Here is a 13,981-nt window from a genome sequence, read left to right as displayed (position 1 = left end):
GACGAGTTATGGGGTGAGTGGTCAACTAAACTTCTCCTAAGAGATGGGCTGCCATTACCAGAATTGGAGAAAAGTTGCACCTCATTTGAAGACAATATTGTGGCAGCCAGTGCAGAGGTCTTTTCAAAGACAAGAGAAATAGTAACACCAAAATACTGTAGACCCTGGTGGACTCGGAAATATGCAGAGGCAGTTGCTGCCAGAAAAGCTGCAAAGAAAACTCTCATCTCCCAGCCATCTCCAGCTGCTCTCATAGCCTTCAAACGTTCGGAAGCAAAAGTCAAATGGGACGTGAAGCAGGCCAAGCGTGACTCCTGGAAGCAGTTCTGCTGCATGGTTTCTTCAGACACTCCTCTAAAACTACTATGGAAATGTGTGAAAGGCTTACAAACTCCATCCTACTGGAAATCACAGCCCCTTATCTCAAATAATGCAGTCCTCTCTGATGCACACTCCAAAGTTGAGGCTCTTGCATCCTACTATGAAAGTATTTTAAATTATTCTGCACCTTCTCCTTACCCATCATACATTATTCTCCCACTAGCCATTGCACTGAGTGATGACAGTCCCTCAGACCTGAATGAACCTATTTCTATGAATTAAACAGATGTTTTGAGTCACTTAAGAAAACGCATGTGATGACAGTCCCTCAGTCCTGCATATTCAGAGTCCCTCAGCCAGGGGTGGTCACTGCTGAATATGCAGATGATGTTACCTTCTTCACTAGTAGTCCAGATATAAACAGTGCCACCGCTAGGCTCCAGTCACAACTCTCACAGTTCTTCAACTGGACAAAGACCTGGGGATTGACCCTCAATCTCTCAAAGACCAAATGCATGTGCTTTACAAACAAACAAATCACACCTCCTCCCCTGAGTGTTGATGGAACCATTCTGGAAATGTGCTGTGTGGTCTTTCTGTATGGGCTATTTAGAGAGTAGGGTCTGCAGAACACCTCATGATTCTTTGGATAGTTTGAAGTCTAAATTGACACAAGAATGAGACTTGATCCTGCGTGTCTCCTGTGAAGCTTTCCTGCATAGATTGGAGGTCGTCAGTAAAGATAAGGGTGGTCATATTGAATAAATATGTCTGAGAATTGTTGAGGTAATTCTTGGCTACTAGCTCATCCAATAAAAAAACAATGCACCTGTTTGTTTCATTGAGAAATAACAAAAAAACATCCGTTGCAATAAATATGGCGGACCCTGTATATGGGTGCTTAATGACCAGAGAACTCATGGATTTAAGTTTTCTAAACCAGACAATCAAACAATATTCTTCAGATGACGTTGGTTGATCAAGGAAGAAATTTTAATTTACTAATGACATTTTAAATGTGACAACATTCATCTTTGGATAGCTGGAGTCCAATGCATAGAGACAAGGGCCTCTGTCATCATTGGTCAGATGATGTCAGGCCACTGCAGGATGACGATGCTATTAGGTTTCTCCAGCATGGTGCCTTATCTTAAAAAAAGGTTTATCTTGCCATGATGGTACATAAACCTTATAAAAGGTTTATCTTGCCATGATGGCACATAAACCTTATAAAAGGTTTATCTTACCATGATGGTACGCCATTGATAACTACTCTCTGCCGGCGATCAGTTGGGAACGCACTGATAAATGAAATACTTGTCCACTTACACCGAGCGCTTGGAGTTTCAGAATGAGTCACCAATGCGGTATGGTGTCAAACGCTGTCTGAAAGTCTATGTCAATGGCGTCTATGCTGCCTACATCATCAAGAATCTCAGTCCATTCATCAAGAGGCTCCAGCAGTTGGGTTGTACATGAGCGGCCAGCGACGAAGCCATACTGGCCCATAGTGGCAAAGCAGATAGTTTTTAGACTCTAGCTCAAGTTCATTTTTGAGTCCTATAAGTAGACCAGTAAAGTATCATGGATACCAGCATTATCATACATAATGCTGGTCTAGTGAACGTGATGGCTCATTATCAGCATTATCATAGTGTAGTGTCTAGTGAATGTGATGGCTCATGCAGTATTCTTTGGTATTAGATTAATTATTGAGTGTGAATTTGACCATCAAATTTTTTTTTATTTTATCAAATGTTTTTTTCTAAATTGACGCCTTAATTTATTGATCTTTTTTTTATAATGATTTCTCGATTTGCAATTAATGTGTTGATATAAATACCAAATGCAAATCAGCCATAGCCTTTTCATATCTAGATCTAGATATGATCTAGATATGAAAAGATTATTATCTCATTTACCCAAGATCGAAAAATCTTGGGTAACTGAGGAAATTGAAAATGAAGAGATTTTAAAAAATCTCTGGTTTGTCACTATGCATGCTGCTCCTTGCAAATGAGGTTTTTGGCTTGTAGATGTGTGGTCTGGCTGGCCGGCCGATGGTTGCTGGTATCATATCTGTTACCTTTCTTAAAGATAGGTGAAACTACTGCTTGCCGCCAGTCATCCGGTATTTTGCCAGACTCAAGAGATTGTCTAAACAGAAGGCAGATGGGTTTGGCAAGAGTGTTTGCAGCTTTTGCAAGAACAAGTGGGCTTATGCCATCATTGCCTTGCTTTTACTGAAAATGAACTGTTTTTATAGTTGAAGATGTTTTTTAGAAGTAGAGGATAAGTGTTCGAATATTATTAATTATGATTAAATATTGTGCCAGAAAAAGTTAGGTGGCTCATCTCAATTCTGCCATAGATTAGCTATCAATTAATTTAGTGTCCTCATTGAGCAGGTAAAATGAAATTTTTGTATGACAAATTCCGAGACCTTACATCTGAAATTGAACCCTTGCCCATACATGTTGTGAATCTGCCTTTATTGGTAAGTTAACTTCTAAATGTTTAGCCCTTGCCAGGCTTGCTGGTCTGTATCGGCCTAACTCTATTTTAACCAGTAATCAGTTTGTCTTCTTCTATTGTATTATTAATGGCAAAACATAGTGCAATTTTGATTCATCTCTTAGTCCTAATTTGTAGGATTTTTTAATTTTGCTTTTATTGTTCCTGTAATAAATTGTGTGATTCTTGCATTTATATTATTTTTTATTGGTGTGTCAGTTCAGAAATTTTGCAGCTAACAATTATGGAAGCATAAAAAGCCTATTGTAACTGTAGTTAACAATAATTTGTTTGACAGTTTCAAATTCATCATAAATGGTAAGATTTTGCAGATAAATATTCAAAATGCAACTTTCTCCTTCACATATTATTTCACATTTTTTGGGGCCTAACGAGTTTTGTCTATAAATAATTGAGGTGGCACTTCATTAATCCGTGTTCATGACCATAGTATTTTGTGCCAATGTCTACATCTGACTACCTGTAAACACCTATTAGTATTAAACTGGTAGTTCATGATTGGATTGTTTTTCATACATCAACTAATGCATCTTATTTTTTTACCTACATTTCCTAATCAATTTTATTTTTTTCTTAGAGCATAACAATGTTTTCAATTATTGATGTTTTTTCTTTGAAACTTTATTTTATGATTATTATTTGAATTTGAATATCAGGTTAATAAAAATGGGATAGCGGAGAAGTTTGATATTGCGCAAGACTGCATCACCCTTAAGCGGAAGCCTGGCAAGAATTCTGCCTCTGCCATCATTGTTCCCCCGAGCTGGCTTAAAAGTGATTTGTGAGTTTAGTTTAGAAAGCCTAATGAACATATTGTGTATTTTTGATGTTGTGACACTTGTGAGCAACTACATACAAGTGAAAAATTTTTCTTTCATGTTACTTGATAAAAAGTTATTTCTATTTTAATTTTATTGCAAATACCTCTTTTCAGTATTTTGGAAGGTAAAGTGTTCTTTGGGAAGCGGGAAGCATTTGTATGGCAATCCTTTGACTTGGACCCCTCACGACCAAGCTCGAAGCACTACAAGCCGCATAAGCTGCCCAGTGAAGAGTTTGACTTGAGCCCTGCATGCAATGGACAGCCTACACTCCATGTCCTCAATGATGACATCTTGCTTCATATTTTTAAATATTTAAATGTGTCGGAGAAACTGATGCTTGAAGCAGGTAAGTTGCATGAATGTGGAAGCTTATCAGCTCAGGCTGTATGGCAGCAGCTATTTTAATCGATCCATTTATTATCATGTGAGTTAACTATAGTTGCTATTAAATTAAGGTAATACATTTACGTCATACATCACTATAGAAACTTTAAATTTGACTAAACAATGAAGAGAAGCACGATATTTTAAATGCTACTGTCAGGTGTATATCCTGCCAATTTTTTATGATCATTTCTGTTTATTTTTTATAGTCTTAGCATATCTATTCACATTACTACTCTATTGAACATAAATTAATTCCTCAGTGTAATCACCTGCTTTCTGTTAGGCTAAAGCTTCTTACAGACATCGTTTGGTTAAGCAAGAAGAAGCAAGCTATTACCTATTATCAATATTCTGCCTTCTTATAATCTATTTCTAGGTTCATTCATGTTGCAGTGTGTCGACGCTTCCAGTCTCTTGTTTACCGCGAGCTGGGCCAGAAAAGCTTCATAGACTTCACTTATGACTATGACGACTGCGTCTGGCAAAGTGCGCACCGCAATCTCCTCGAATGCCGCAGGTGGGCTTTTACCGGCTGTCCTAACATGGAAGTGATTGTGCAGGGAAGTGAAGAGATCGTATTGTGGTGCGACTGCCACTACAATACTACATGGAAGGGATCGTGTTATGGCATGACTGCCACTACAGAGATGGCACACCCCTGATGGGACTTCTTACATGTGCCTGTGCTCATCAGAAGTCATATTGGATTTCACGTTCTTAAAGACATTGATTCTGGGCGCCCCACCGAAGAGCTCGCGGTATATGACTGTGGGTCTCATTTGTAAAGTTGTCACGTAGGCAGGACATTTCTCTTCTATGTCTCGTGTGACGGCCGCACGAATGACCTCTGGTACGAGTGTCTATGTTTCGGTTCACCGCCATATTACTTCGACTCTTTGATATGTTAATTCAGCTTATTTCTTGCCAGCTTTTGCGACCTGGTCACTTGTGACCTTTCGCTCCTTGTGGGTTGATGAACTATTGGAGAAATTAGTGACAAATTCTTGGTTTCTTTTCAACTTGTGTGAAATAGCTTAATAGCTGAAGCTCTTCTTAACCATTCTACGTCTACTTTTTCATGAATTGCATTGATTTATTGATATTCATAATTATAAATTTTTCCATGATATTCTACTTTTATCTGTTATAAATATTGCAAAATTTTTGGCTCAAGTGCACTTGTAGTAGGCTGTTTCATCCATTATTTCTTCAAAGTTTTTGCTTGACACATATATTGCCTTGTTTTGTATTGCTAGTTTATGACGGCATAGCCATGTTTGCCCTGCATTCCAGCAAGTCGCCAGCTCAGCTTACACAGGACATCAAGCTCTGCACCTACAAGATGCTCATCATGAATGCAAGCCACCTCACAACTCTGAGACTCGACGAGTATTTCTGCAGCTTAGATGTCAACGTATTTGATGCTATAGGTACGCTTCCCTGCTTCTTCCAAATCAGACCAATAAATTACAAAATTTAGATACAAATTTTAGTTAAGAAACCATATTTGATGTTCAGGTCCTTCTTTATTTCATTTATATTGCTTCATTAAATTGTTTTATACATTTTTTTGTGGGAAACTCTGAATAAAGACTAGTTAAAAGATTCAAACAGTCTTGTTGCGTTTATGAACGAATGTTTTGCAAATAACTGAGAACACTAATATTTTTTAATTTCAGGCCGACTTGCTGTGAATTTGGAGGATTTATGCCTCTCATTCAGGCCTCAGAGAATTCGCCCCTACATTCCCATGAAGACCATCTTCTCGCGCTGCACCAAACTCAGGACTTTGTGTTTTGAAGTGAGGCTTGTGTGGCAGAGTTGTCAATGCAAGGTCGTAACGATGGTGCATTGTCCTCACCTATGTATCATGCATGGTTGTCTAACAAATGCACATTATCAGCACCTATATACTAGGCTGGTCCGAGTTGTAATAAGTATGCATTGTTGGAATTTATAGACCTGTACATTGACGTAATCTTGATGACCAACACTCACTCCATGTGGTGGTCATTGTCTGGTCGTTAGTCCAGACATATTTTTCATATATTTGCCAGATATATTTGACATATATACCAGACATATTTGCATATTTTTCTGTGGTATTTTCCCTGCGTTCTATGCGGCCTGCAATTTTTATATCTCAGCGATTAACTTAGCATGTTTTCCCAAGTTTTTTTTCTGGAGTAGGTGTTATGGCCTGCTTACAGTTTTGGGCTTTTACTTCAGATGAATATTTTATGTGTCTTTCTTTATATTATAATCTCGGCAGAACGTTAGAGCCGGAATTCGTTTGCAGTGTTCAATTTGTTGAGTTGAGGGAATTCAAGGAATTTGCTTGAGACCCTTCGAAGTGCCAATAAATTAATGAATAATTTTTCTAGGGCACATTCCGTACTGGCAAATTGCTACGAGAATTGAAGAAATGCAAAAGTTTGGAAGTGTTGCGGCTGGGCAGAATGATTGATCTTACCAATAACTGGGGTCTTCTATGGCAGTTGAAAACTCCTCTTAAAGAGCTGTCAATCCACAACATTCAAAGTCTTTGTTCCTTGGGATCGACTGAAAACTATACGGACTCACCATTCAAGTCATGCCTCACGACATTGCGTATTTTTGACAATACACAGCCAATTAAGTAAGTCAAATGCCTCCTAATAGGTTACAGAAAAAACGGACTGAAGGAAAAACAGGTTACAGGGAAAATGGGTTAAAGGAATAGCAGTTTAGAGGAAGTAACATGTTGGAATAACGTACTAATTAGTGGTTTGCATGGATGAATGCAAGCATAATTTCTGAATTGACTTGAAAATGCTCCTAAAATATATTAGTTCATGTTTCTTAAATTGTCCCTTGCCTTGAAGTTGATAATAGTTGAATCAAGCGGTTTAGTCTCGCGGGTAAATCAGCACGAAAATTATTTGAAGGACCTTTCCTACAATTGACGTGCTTGCCTGAACATCACGAGTAAATATTTGAGTTCATTTAATAAGGATGAGACTTCCTTGCCAAGTCGAAATACTTCCATGAGACTTCCAATATTACTTGTATTTCTTGCATTAAATCACTTGACTTTACGGGTGGTATTTGCTGGGCTTGGCGTGCAGGAAATGGTGTCGCTGTCAAGGTGGAGGTAGATGTGACTCTGTCATCTATGAAACTCTGTCATCCATGGCACGCTCATGTCCTGCGCTGGCCCAACTCCAGCTTGATTTCTCCTGTTATAATGTGTCCCTCAATTTCAAGATATTCAAGAACTTGAAGGTAGGAAAATTGACTTTGTTTCAAACTTGCAAAAATTGAATGTTGAAGATTTTGACCAAGAAATCTGCCTGAGACACTTGTGTGCAGAGATTGGTTTGATTGGTCTCAATCCCGAATCTTAACCAATCATTCCTGTGCTGGTTGAAGAAATTATTTGTTTGCCCTTTTGATGTTTCATTGGAGTGACAAAACGGCTTTTTGCTGTTGCAGGTGCTGCACTTTATTGCTTCTGACGATGATAATATTGAGGTTCTTCTCAAAAGCGCTCTGCCTGACCTCGAGGATCTTTACATCGAGTTCTCAACAAAGAAAGTATACGAGGTGAGCTGCTAGCCCAAGCGGGACTGAAACTTCAAGTGAATTGAGTCAAGTACCCTCACTTGAAAACCTCCTTCTTCATATTTTTTTCACTATATTCACCGTTATTGCAAATTTCAGAGTTCTTAACTTCATGGTTTGCTATTCAGATTATTTACTTGAATATGTGTTCTAACTTTGATTTTCCCTTTTTTGTTATGATGTGATACATAAACTCTCTCGTTTAAAATATTTTTTGGCAAGATTTACAGTCAAAGCCTGCTAGGTGCTCAAAATAACTATAACTATCAAAATGCTAAAAGCTGGCCCGCAGATACTCTGGCCCATGTCTCGAATATATCTTAATATGGTTGACAGTATGCTTTTAATTTCGACATGATTAAGTGTACACGGAATATGCCAACTATGATTGCATAGCATGAACAATCAATTTACATTATGATAATCCCTAGCCTATTGCTTGTGTTATGTCCCTGATACGGCTCGATGGGGGAATTAATCGACTGATAGTACCTATTCAAGTATTTATATTGTAATGACTCGTTAAGTTTCCATTGTTTTAAGTATTAAAAAGCCCTTCTCACACTCTTACATAATACATATCACACTAGTATATATAGTACTACTATACGCGGGCTGTTTAAATTTGCTGGTCGACTTCCACAGAAACCCGCAAATCAGCAAATTTAACCGGAAATCATTTTTGTCGTTAATATTCGGGGAAAAGTTGAATAGTGATACATTGGAGTGAAGCCGTGATATAGCAAGGGATTACCATATCTTGTACACGGAACATGCTTTAACCCGTGTGGTCCTTCATGATCTGGGTGCTATGTCCGTCTTGCACAGAATTAGAAACCAATTTTGAATGGCCTGCAATTCCTCTTCACTAGTTGAAATTTACAATTTTGAAGTTGTCCCTCAGTATGTCGTGATTGAATTTGAGTTGCATTGATCATCTAAGGTCAGTGGTGGGCACAGTCTGCTAACCGCTAATTAGCGAAAATGACGATGACGTTTTCTTTAGCCGATGTGCCACACTGATGGCTGACTATGTCAACATATGTACGTCAACCAATCACGTCTTGTGTAACCTATCACGTCTTTTGTTACATGAGACGTGATTGGTCGACGTTCATATGTTGACGTAGTAAGCCATCAGTGTGGCACATCGGCTAAGGAAAATGTCATCTTCGCTAATTAGCGGACTGTGCCAAACACTGTCTAAGCCTCAAAGGCAAATGGTATTCGCCTAAAAAATACGGACACTTGATTTCTTTGAACACTCGTAGCATTTCTTCATTCTAGAGATTTGTGCTCTAAATGACTCTGTTCAGTTTTCTATTTGTGCACAAATCTTGAAGTGGGTAAATATTATTCTAAATTCTAGCCCGTTGCCTATTGACGGTAACTCGCGTTACTTGGGCCTATTAGTGCAAACAGCGTTGACAAATGACTATGCAACAGTTGACAGAATGTTTATTCTGTATCTGCAGACTGATAAATCTCGTCCTTAGTCCTTTAGGAAAAAATTACATTGATGACGATCAATGTATGATGATTAAAGGTTGAACCTTTGAAATTGTTCAGGCATATTTTTTTTAAATATATTTTTTATTCATCGGAAACCTATAGAAGTATATATTGAAAATAATTCAAATGACGCTGTCACCATTTCGCATGGGACTGTGTAATATTTTTATTTCATGCGAGGAATACGGCGTTTTTCATCCAGCAATATTCTTCAAGGGTTGCAGTCGTTAATCCATTGCACTATTTTAATAGATTCTCATCCAAGCATAACGCTGGGGACAGGAAGTCTTGAAATATTAGTTCGGCTGGAAGTAATCCTTTTTTTTATCTTTTAATAATATTTATTTTTCTCCTCAGATGCACATACGAAATGAAGTCTTAGCCATAGACTTTTCGCTGGCGCCGACGTCAGTGATGTCCCTGACGCTGCCTTCCGTCGCTTTGGACGACAAATCGTACAAGAGCCTCCTGCGCATGCCCAAGCTGCGGCGAGTCTTTGCCAAAAGCAAGAAATTCTCAATGGCTCAGCTTAAACTGAGTCTTCTCTGGTCCTCGCAAATTTGTGTGAACTCAAGTGCTGGAGTGGTTAGCTTCTTAACTGGCTCGTTTGTCGTTGTTCGGCCATCAAATGGGACGGGCGAGTGATCGATAGGCATTTCTGTCCAACGCACATACGCAGAATTATAAATAGTACGTCTGCAAATAATATTTTTGAAGAACAAATTGAAATTGATCAAGTGATGAATGGATTTTATCGTGTGTACTTATATCATGAAAAATCTGTTAGTCACAATTCATGTTTCCATCACACTACATTGCTGTTATTTGAAATTTAAATCTTAGCTGTGGTTGTGTATTTCATTGAAATTATATTTCATCCAGTTTCAACTTACTCGCTCAAATCAGGTCAAGAATTGTGTGGCACATCGGCTAAGGAAAATGTCATCTTCGCTAATTAGCGGATTAGCGGACTGTGCCAACCACTGTCTAAGCCTCTAAGGCAAATAGTATTCGCCTAAAAAATACGGACACTAGATTTATTTCAACACTCGTAGCATTTCTTCATTCTAGAAATTTGTGCCCTAAATGACTGTTCAGTTTTCCATTTGTGCACAAATCTTGAAGTGGGTAAATATTATTCTAAATTCTAGCCCGCTGCCTATTGACGGTAACTCGCGTTATTGGGCCTATTAGTGCAAACAGCGTTGACAAATGACTATGCAACAGTTGACAGAATGTTTATTTTGTATCTGCAGACTGATAAATCTCGTCCTTAGTCGTTTAGGAAAAAATTACATTGATGACGGTCAATGTATGATGATAAAAGGTTGACCCTTTGAAATTGTTCAGGCATATTTTTTTAAATATATTTTTTATTCATCGGAAACCTATAGAAGTATATATTGAAAATAATTCAAATGACGCTGTCACCATTTTGCATGGGACAGTGTAATATTTTATTTCATGCGAGGAATACGGCGTTTCACGAATTTTCATCCAGCAATTTTCTTCAAGGGTTTCAGTCGTTAATCCATCGTACTATTTTAATAGATTCTCATCCAAGCATAATGCTGGGGACAGGAAGTCTAGAAATATTTGTTCGGCTGGAAGTAATTCTTTCTTTTTTATCTATTAATAATGTTTATTTTTCTCCTCAGATGCACACACGAAATGAAGTCTTAGCTATAGACTTTTCGCTGGCGCCGACGTCAGTGACGTCCCTGACGCTGCCTTCCGTCGCTTTGGACGATAACTCCTACAAGAGCCTCCTGCGCATGCCCAAGCTGCGGCGAGTCTTTGCCAAAAGCAAGAAATTCTCAATGGCTCAACTTGAACTGTGAGTCTTCTCTGGTCCTCGCAAATTTGTGTGAACTCGAATGCCGGAGTGGTTAGCTTCTTAACTGGCACGTTTGTCGTTGTTCGGCCATCAAATGGGACGGGCGGGTGATCGATAGGCATTTCTGTCCCACGCACATACGCAAATTATAAAAAGTACGTCTGCAAATAATATTTTTGAAGAACAAATTGAAATTGATCAAGTGATGAATGGATTTTATCGTGTGCACTTATATCATGAAAAATCTGTTAGTCACAATTCATGTTTCCATCACACTACATTGCTGTTAATTGAAATTTAAATCTTAGCTGTGCTTGTGTATTTCATTGAAATTATATTTCATCCAGTTTCAACTTACTCGCTCAAATCAGGTCAAGAATTAATTTCTTCTTCCTATCACGGTTCGTTCTAGTTCCACAAAAGCTGCTTGCGTACCTCTATGATGTGTCCAGATAAAGTTGTCACCTTTGGAATTGTGCCGCACACTCTTAATTCCTCGCTACTGCCCGCGTGTGACAACCTATACCTTGCCGGTAGCCGCGGTGCTCTTGCTCCAGACCAGCTCCCTAATGCGTGGTGCATTACAGACTCGTGGCCCACGTTCAGCTGGTCGAGATAGGCGCCGCGATGGTGTCCGTGGATCTCTCCGCGGCGCAGGAGCTCGCTAAGCTACGCTGGAAGGCGCTGGCTGATGAAAGGCGCTCTCTCCCCTCACGGAGCCTCGACAACGACGAGCCCCTCGTGCTGCATGTCGACTACGCCCACCATGTGGCCTTCGCAGATCCTTTCATCAAAATCAAAGGTTCACTCCCACAAGTTTCCAGATATTGGGACAAATCAAGTAACCTGCCTTAACTTTCTTCAGATAAGTTATAATGAATTTATATTTCATGCGGTATTTTTAAGAGACATGTTCTCTGCTGTTAATCTGATATGATCATCAATGAGTTTTCTCCCGCATCCATTGATGAACATTGTTGAAAATGCACACAAGTTCCAATATGCACACTAGCTAAATTTTTTTATTTACGTAACCGTGCATTTCTCTTTTATTTTCTTCCTTTTGAACTTCCCATTTAAAATGTAGAATGAATCGCATTCAGGTAGTAACACCACAACTGCATGCTCCTGAATAAAGTTATACATCACCACCCATACCTCCAGTAGCATCACCCGCGTCTCCTTCCGTGACGTCATTGTAGCTAGTCTATACATATAAGTGCCTCGAGCATCCCATGAGTCAGTCGTAGTCCAACCTCTATAAGCGTCCACTTACGTAAAGACTGCTCCGACACTCGCCGGTTCACTAGCGAACGTGTCGATCTAGCTACCTTATCTATTCCTGTATTACTACCTCGCTGTGCCTTACCTTAAATAATTTCTAATTTGCAGCTGCCCATTTACTTCTTTATTTGCTCTTTTATAAATAGTGGACAATAATCGAACCGTAATTAATTTATTCATTTTATTTAACTAAAACTCAGGAGTCTCTGTAAAGACATTCCGACAACTGTTCCGATGTGCATGAATGTGTTTTTATTTCAGACCACAAACTGGAGTCGTACATCTACGAGGTCGTCGGGTCGAGTCGCTTTGATATTGATTGGCTGGACTTCGGCCGCGACCTCCTCCAGCAGAAGCGTCGCCATAAATGCTTGGATATTGACAGGGAGCTCTTGGTCTTCGAGACGTATGAAGATTCTGACGATCCTGACAACATCGCCGGGCTTTATGATGAACCACTCGACGAAGATATATGTACGTTCGTGGTCTTTAGAACTTGAGCTTTCATAAAAAATGCGCAGCTTCATGTTTCTAGTTGTGTGACTATTTATTCTATCAGAGTTCTGTTTTCGAGTTGGTCATGGCTGAAGCTGAGTTCTTAAAAAAAATTTAATCTATCTTACAAAATTACAATCGAATAGGGAGAATTTTTTTCTTAAACTTGTAAGTGTTAGTAGACGTGACATTAGTGATTTAATTGGCCTAAAATCATAAAAAAGTCCAATGTACACCCAATTCTTGCCAGTACCAATGCTTCAATGTGTATGTTGTTTAATTTACATTATAGTACATTTCATATTTATAACAATTTTAGTCGTATGCGTATTTCAACTAATAGCCTGAATTATGATTGCATCAGTTTTGCAAGACTTCCCCAAACTCTAGTGCCTGATTTGCTAATTAACTTATCTTGCAGAGGACTATTTGCTCTACGGTGGCCATCGTGAATACTGAGCCTGGCTTGTGCTGCAGCTCTGTTATGCGTTGAGTGGAGCTAACTAGGCTGCTCTGCGGTGTCGTATCGTCGCTGAGATCTGCATACTGAGCCTGGCTTGTGCTGCAGTTCTGTTATGCGTTGAGTGGAGCTAACCAGGCTACCTACTCTGCGGTGTCGTATCATCGCTGAGATCTGCACTATTCTGTCACGCGAGTCATGCTCAGGGGACTTGGCAATCTCTGTGTCTTAACCATAATAATATGTGTTTTTTTTTGCCTCAGTGGAAATCTCTTAACGATAAGGTGTTGCAGGGTTTACTTAGAGATATGAAGTTTTGCAGCATTGTTTAGATGTCACGAATGAACCATATTTGGCTTTTGAATCATTTTTGGCTTTTCCATCTTTGTAACATTAAAATACACAAAATCAAGATTGTTTCAAATAAATTGATCGCTCTACCTCGAAAAATCAAATACAAGTTTTTTAGTTATTATACTCATTAAGCGTTGACATCGTGCTGGTTCTTGTCAACTGAAATTTGTCACTATCGCTGCATTTTTAATTTTAACATGAAACTATTTAACCTACGATTTAAGTGATCAGTTAATTGGCTTTACTCTTGCACTCTAAGCAGCTTTGTTACTTTATTCAAGTTCAATTGTTTGAAATACAACAGGCCAAAACATCCGAAGTAACGTTTATGAAAAATCGAATTTCTTTCTGGGTTAAAAATAATGTAGA

The 13,981-nt window shown here is 38.9% G+C and overlaps 1 protein-coding gene across 2 annotated transcripts; it reads left to right on the top strand.

Moving 5' to 3' along the window:
- The first annotated feature begins 2,653 nt into the window (after positions 1-2,653).
- On the top strand, positions 2,654-13,700 carry LOC108667945. Of its 2 annotated transcripts, none has more exons than XM_047884139.1 (13): positions 2,654-2,818; positions 3,513-3,637; positions 3,791-4,026; positions 4,461-4,584; positions 5,361-5,497; positions 5,747-5,868; positions 6,452-6,705; positions 7,175-7,331; positions 7,542-7,652; positions 10,841-11,019; positions 11,607-11,821; positions 12,565-12,777; positions 13,220-13,700. In XM_047884139.1, coding segments are annotated over exons 1-13 (1,959 nt in total). In that variant the 5' UTR covers positions 2,654-2,734; the 3' UTR covers positions 13,222-13,700. The 2 variants fall into 2 exon arrangements, with proteins under 2 accessions (XP_047740095.1, XP_018010538.2); XM_018155049.2 differs by lacking the exon at positions 10,841-11,019 and adding an exon at positions 9,540-9,718 and having other exon boundaries at positions 2,658-2,818.
- The last annotated feature ends 281 nt before the right edge of the window (positions 13,701-13,981 follow it).

The sequence above is a fragment of the Hyalella azteca genome, unplaced genomic scaffold (assembly GCF_000764305.2).
Source record: "Hyalella azteca isolate HAZT.00-mixed unplaced genomic scaffold, Hazt_2.0.2 contig14662, whole genome shotgun sequence".
NCBI classification, from domain to species: Eukaryota; Metazoa; Arthropoda; class Malacostraca; order Amphipoda; family Hyalellidae; genus Hyalella; species Hyalella azteca.
This window is presented reverse-complemented; position numbering and strand designations above follow the sequence as displayed.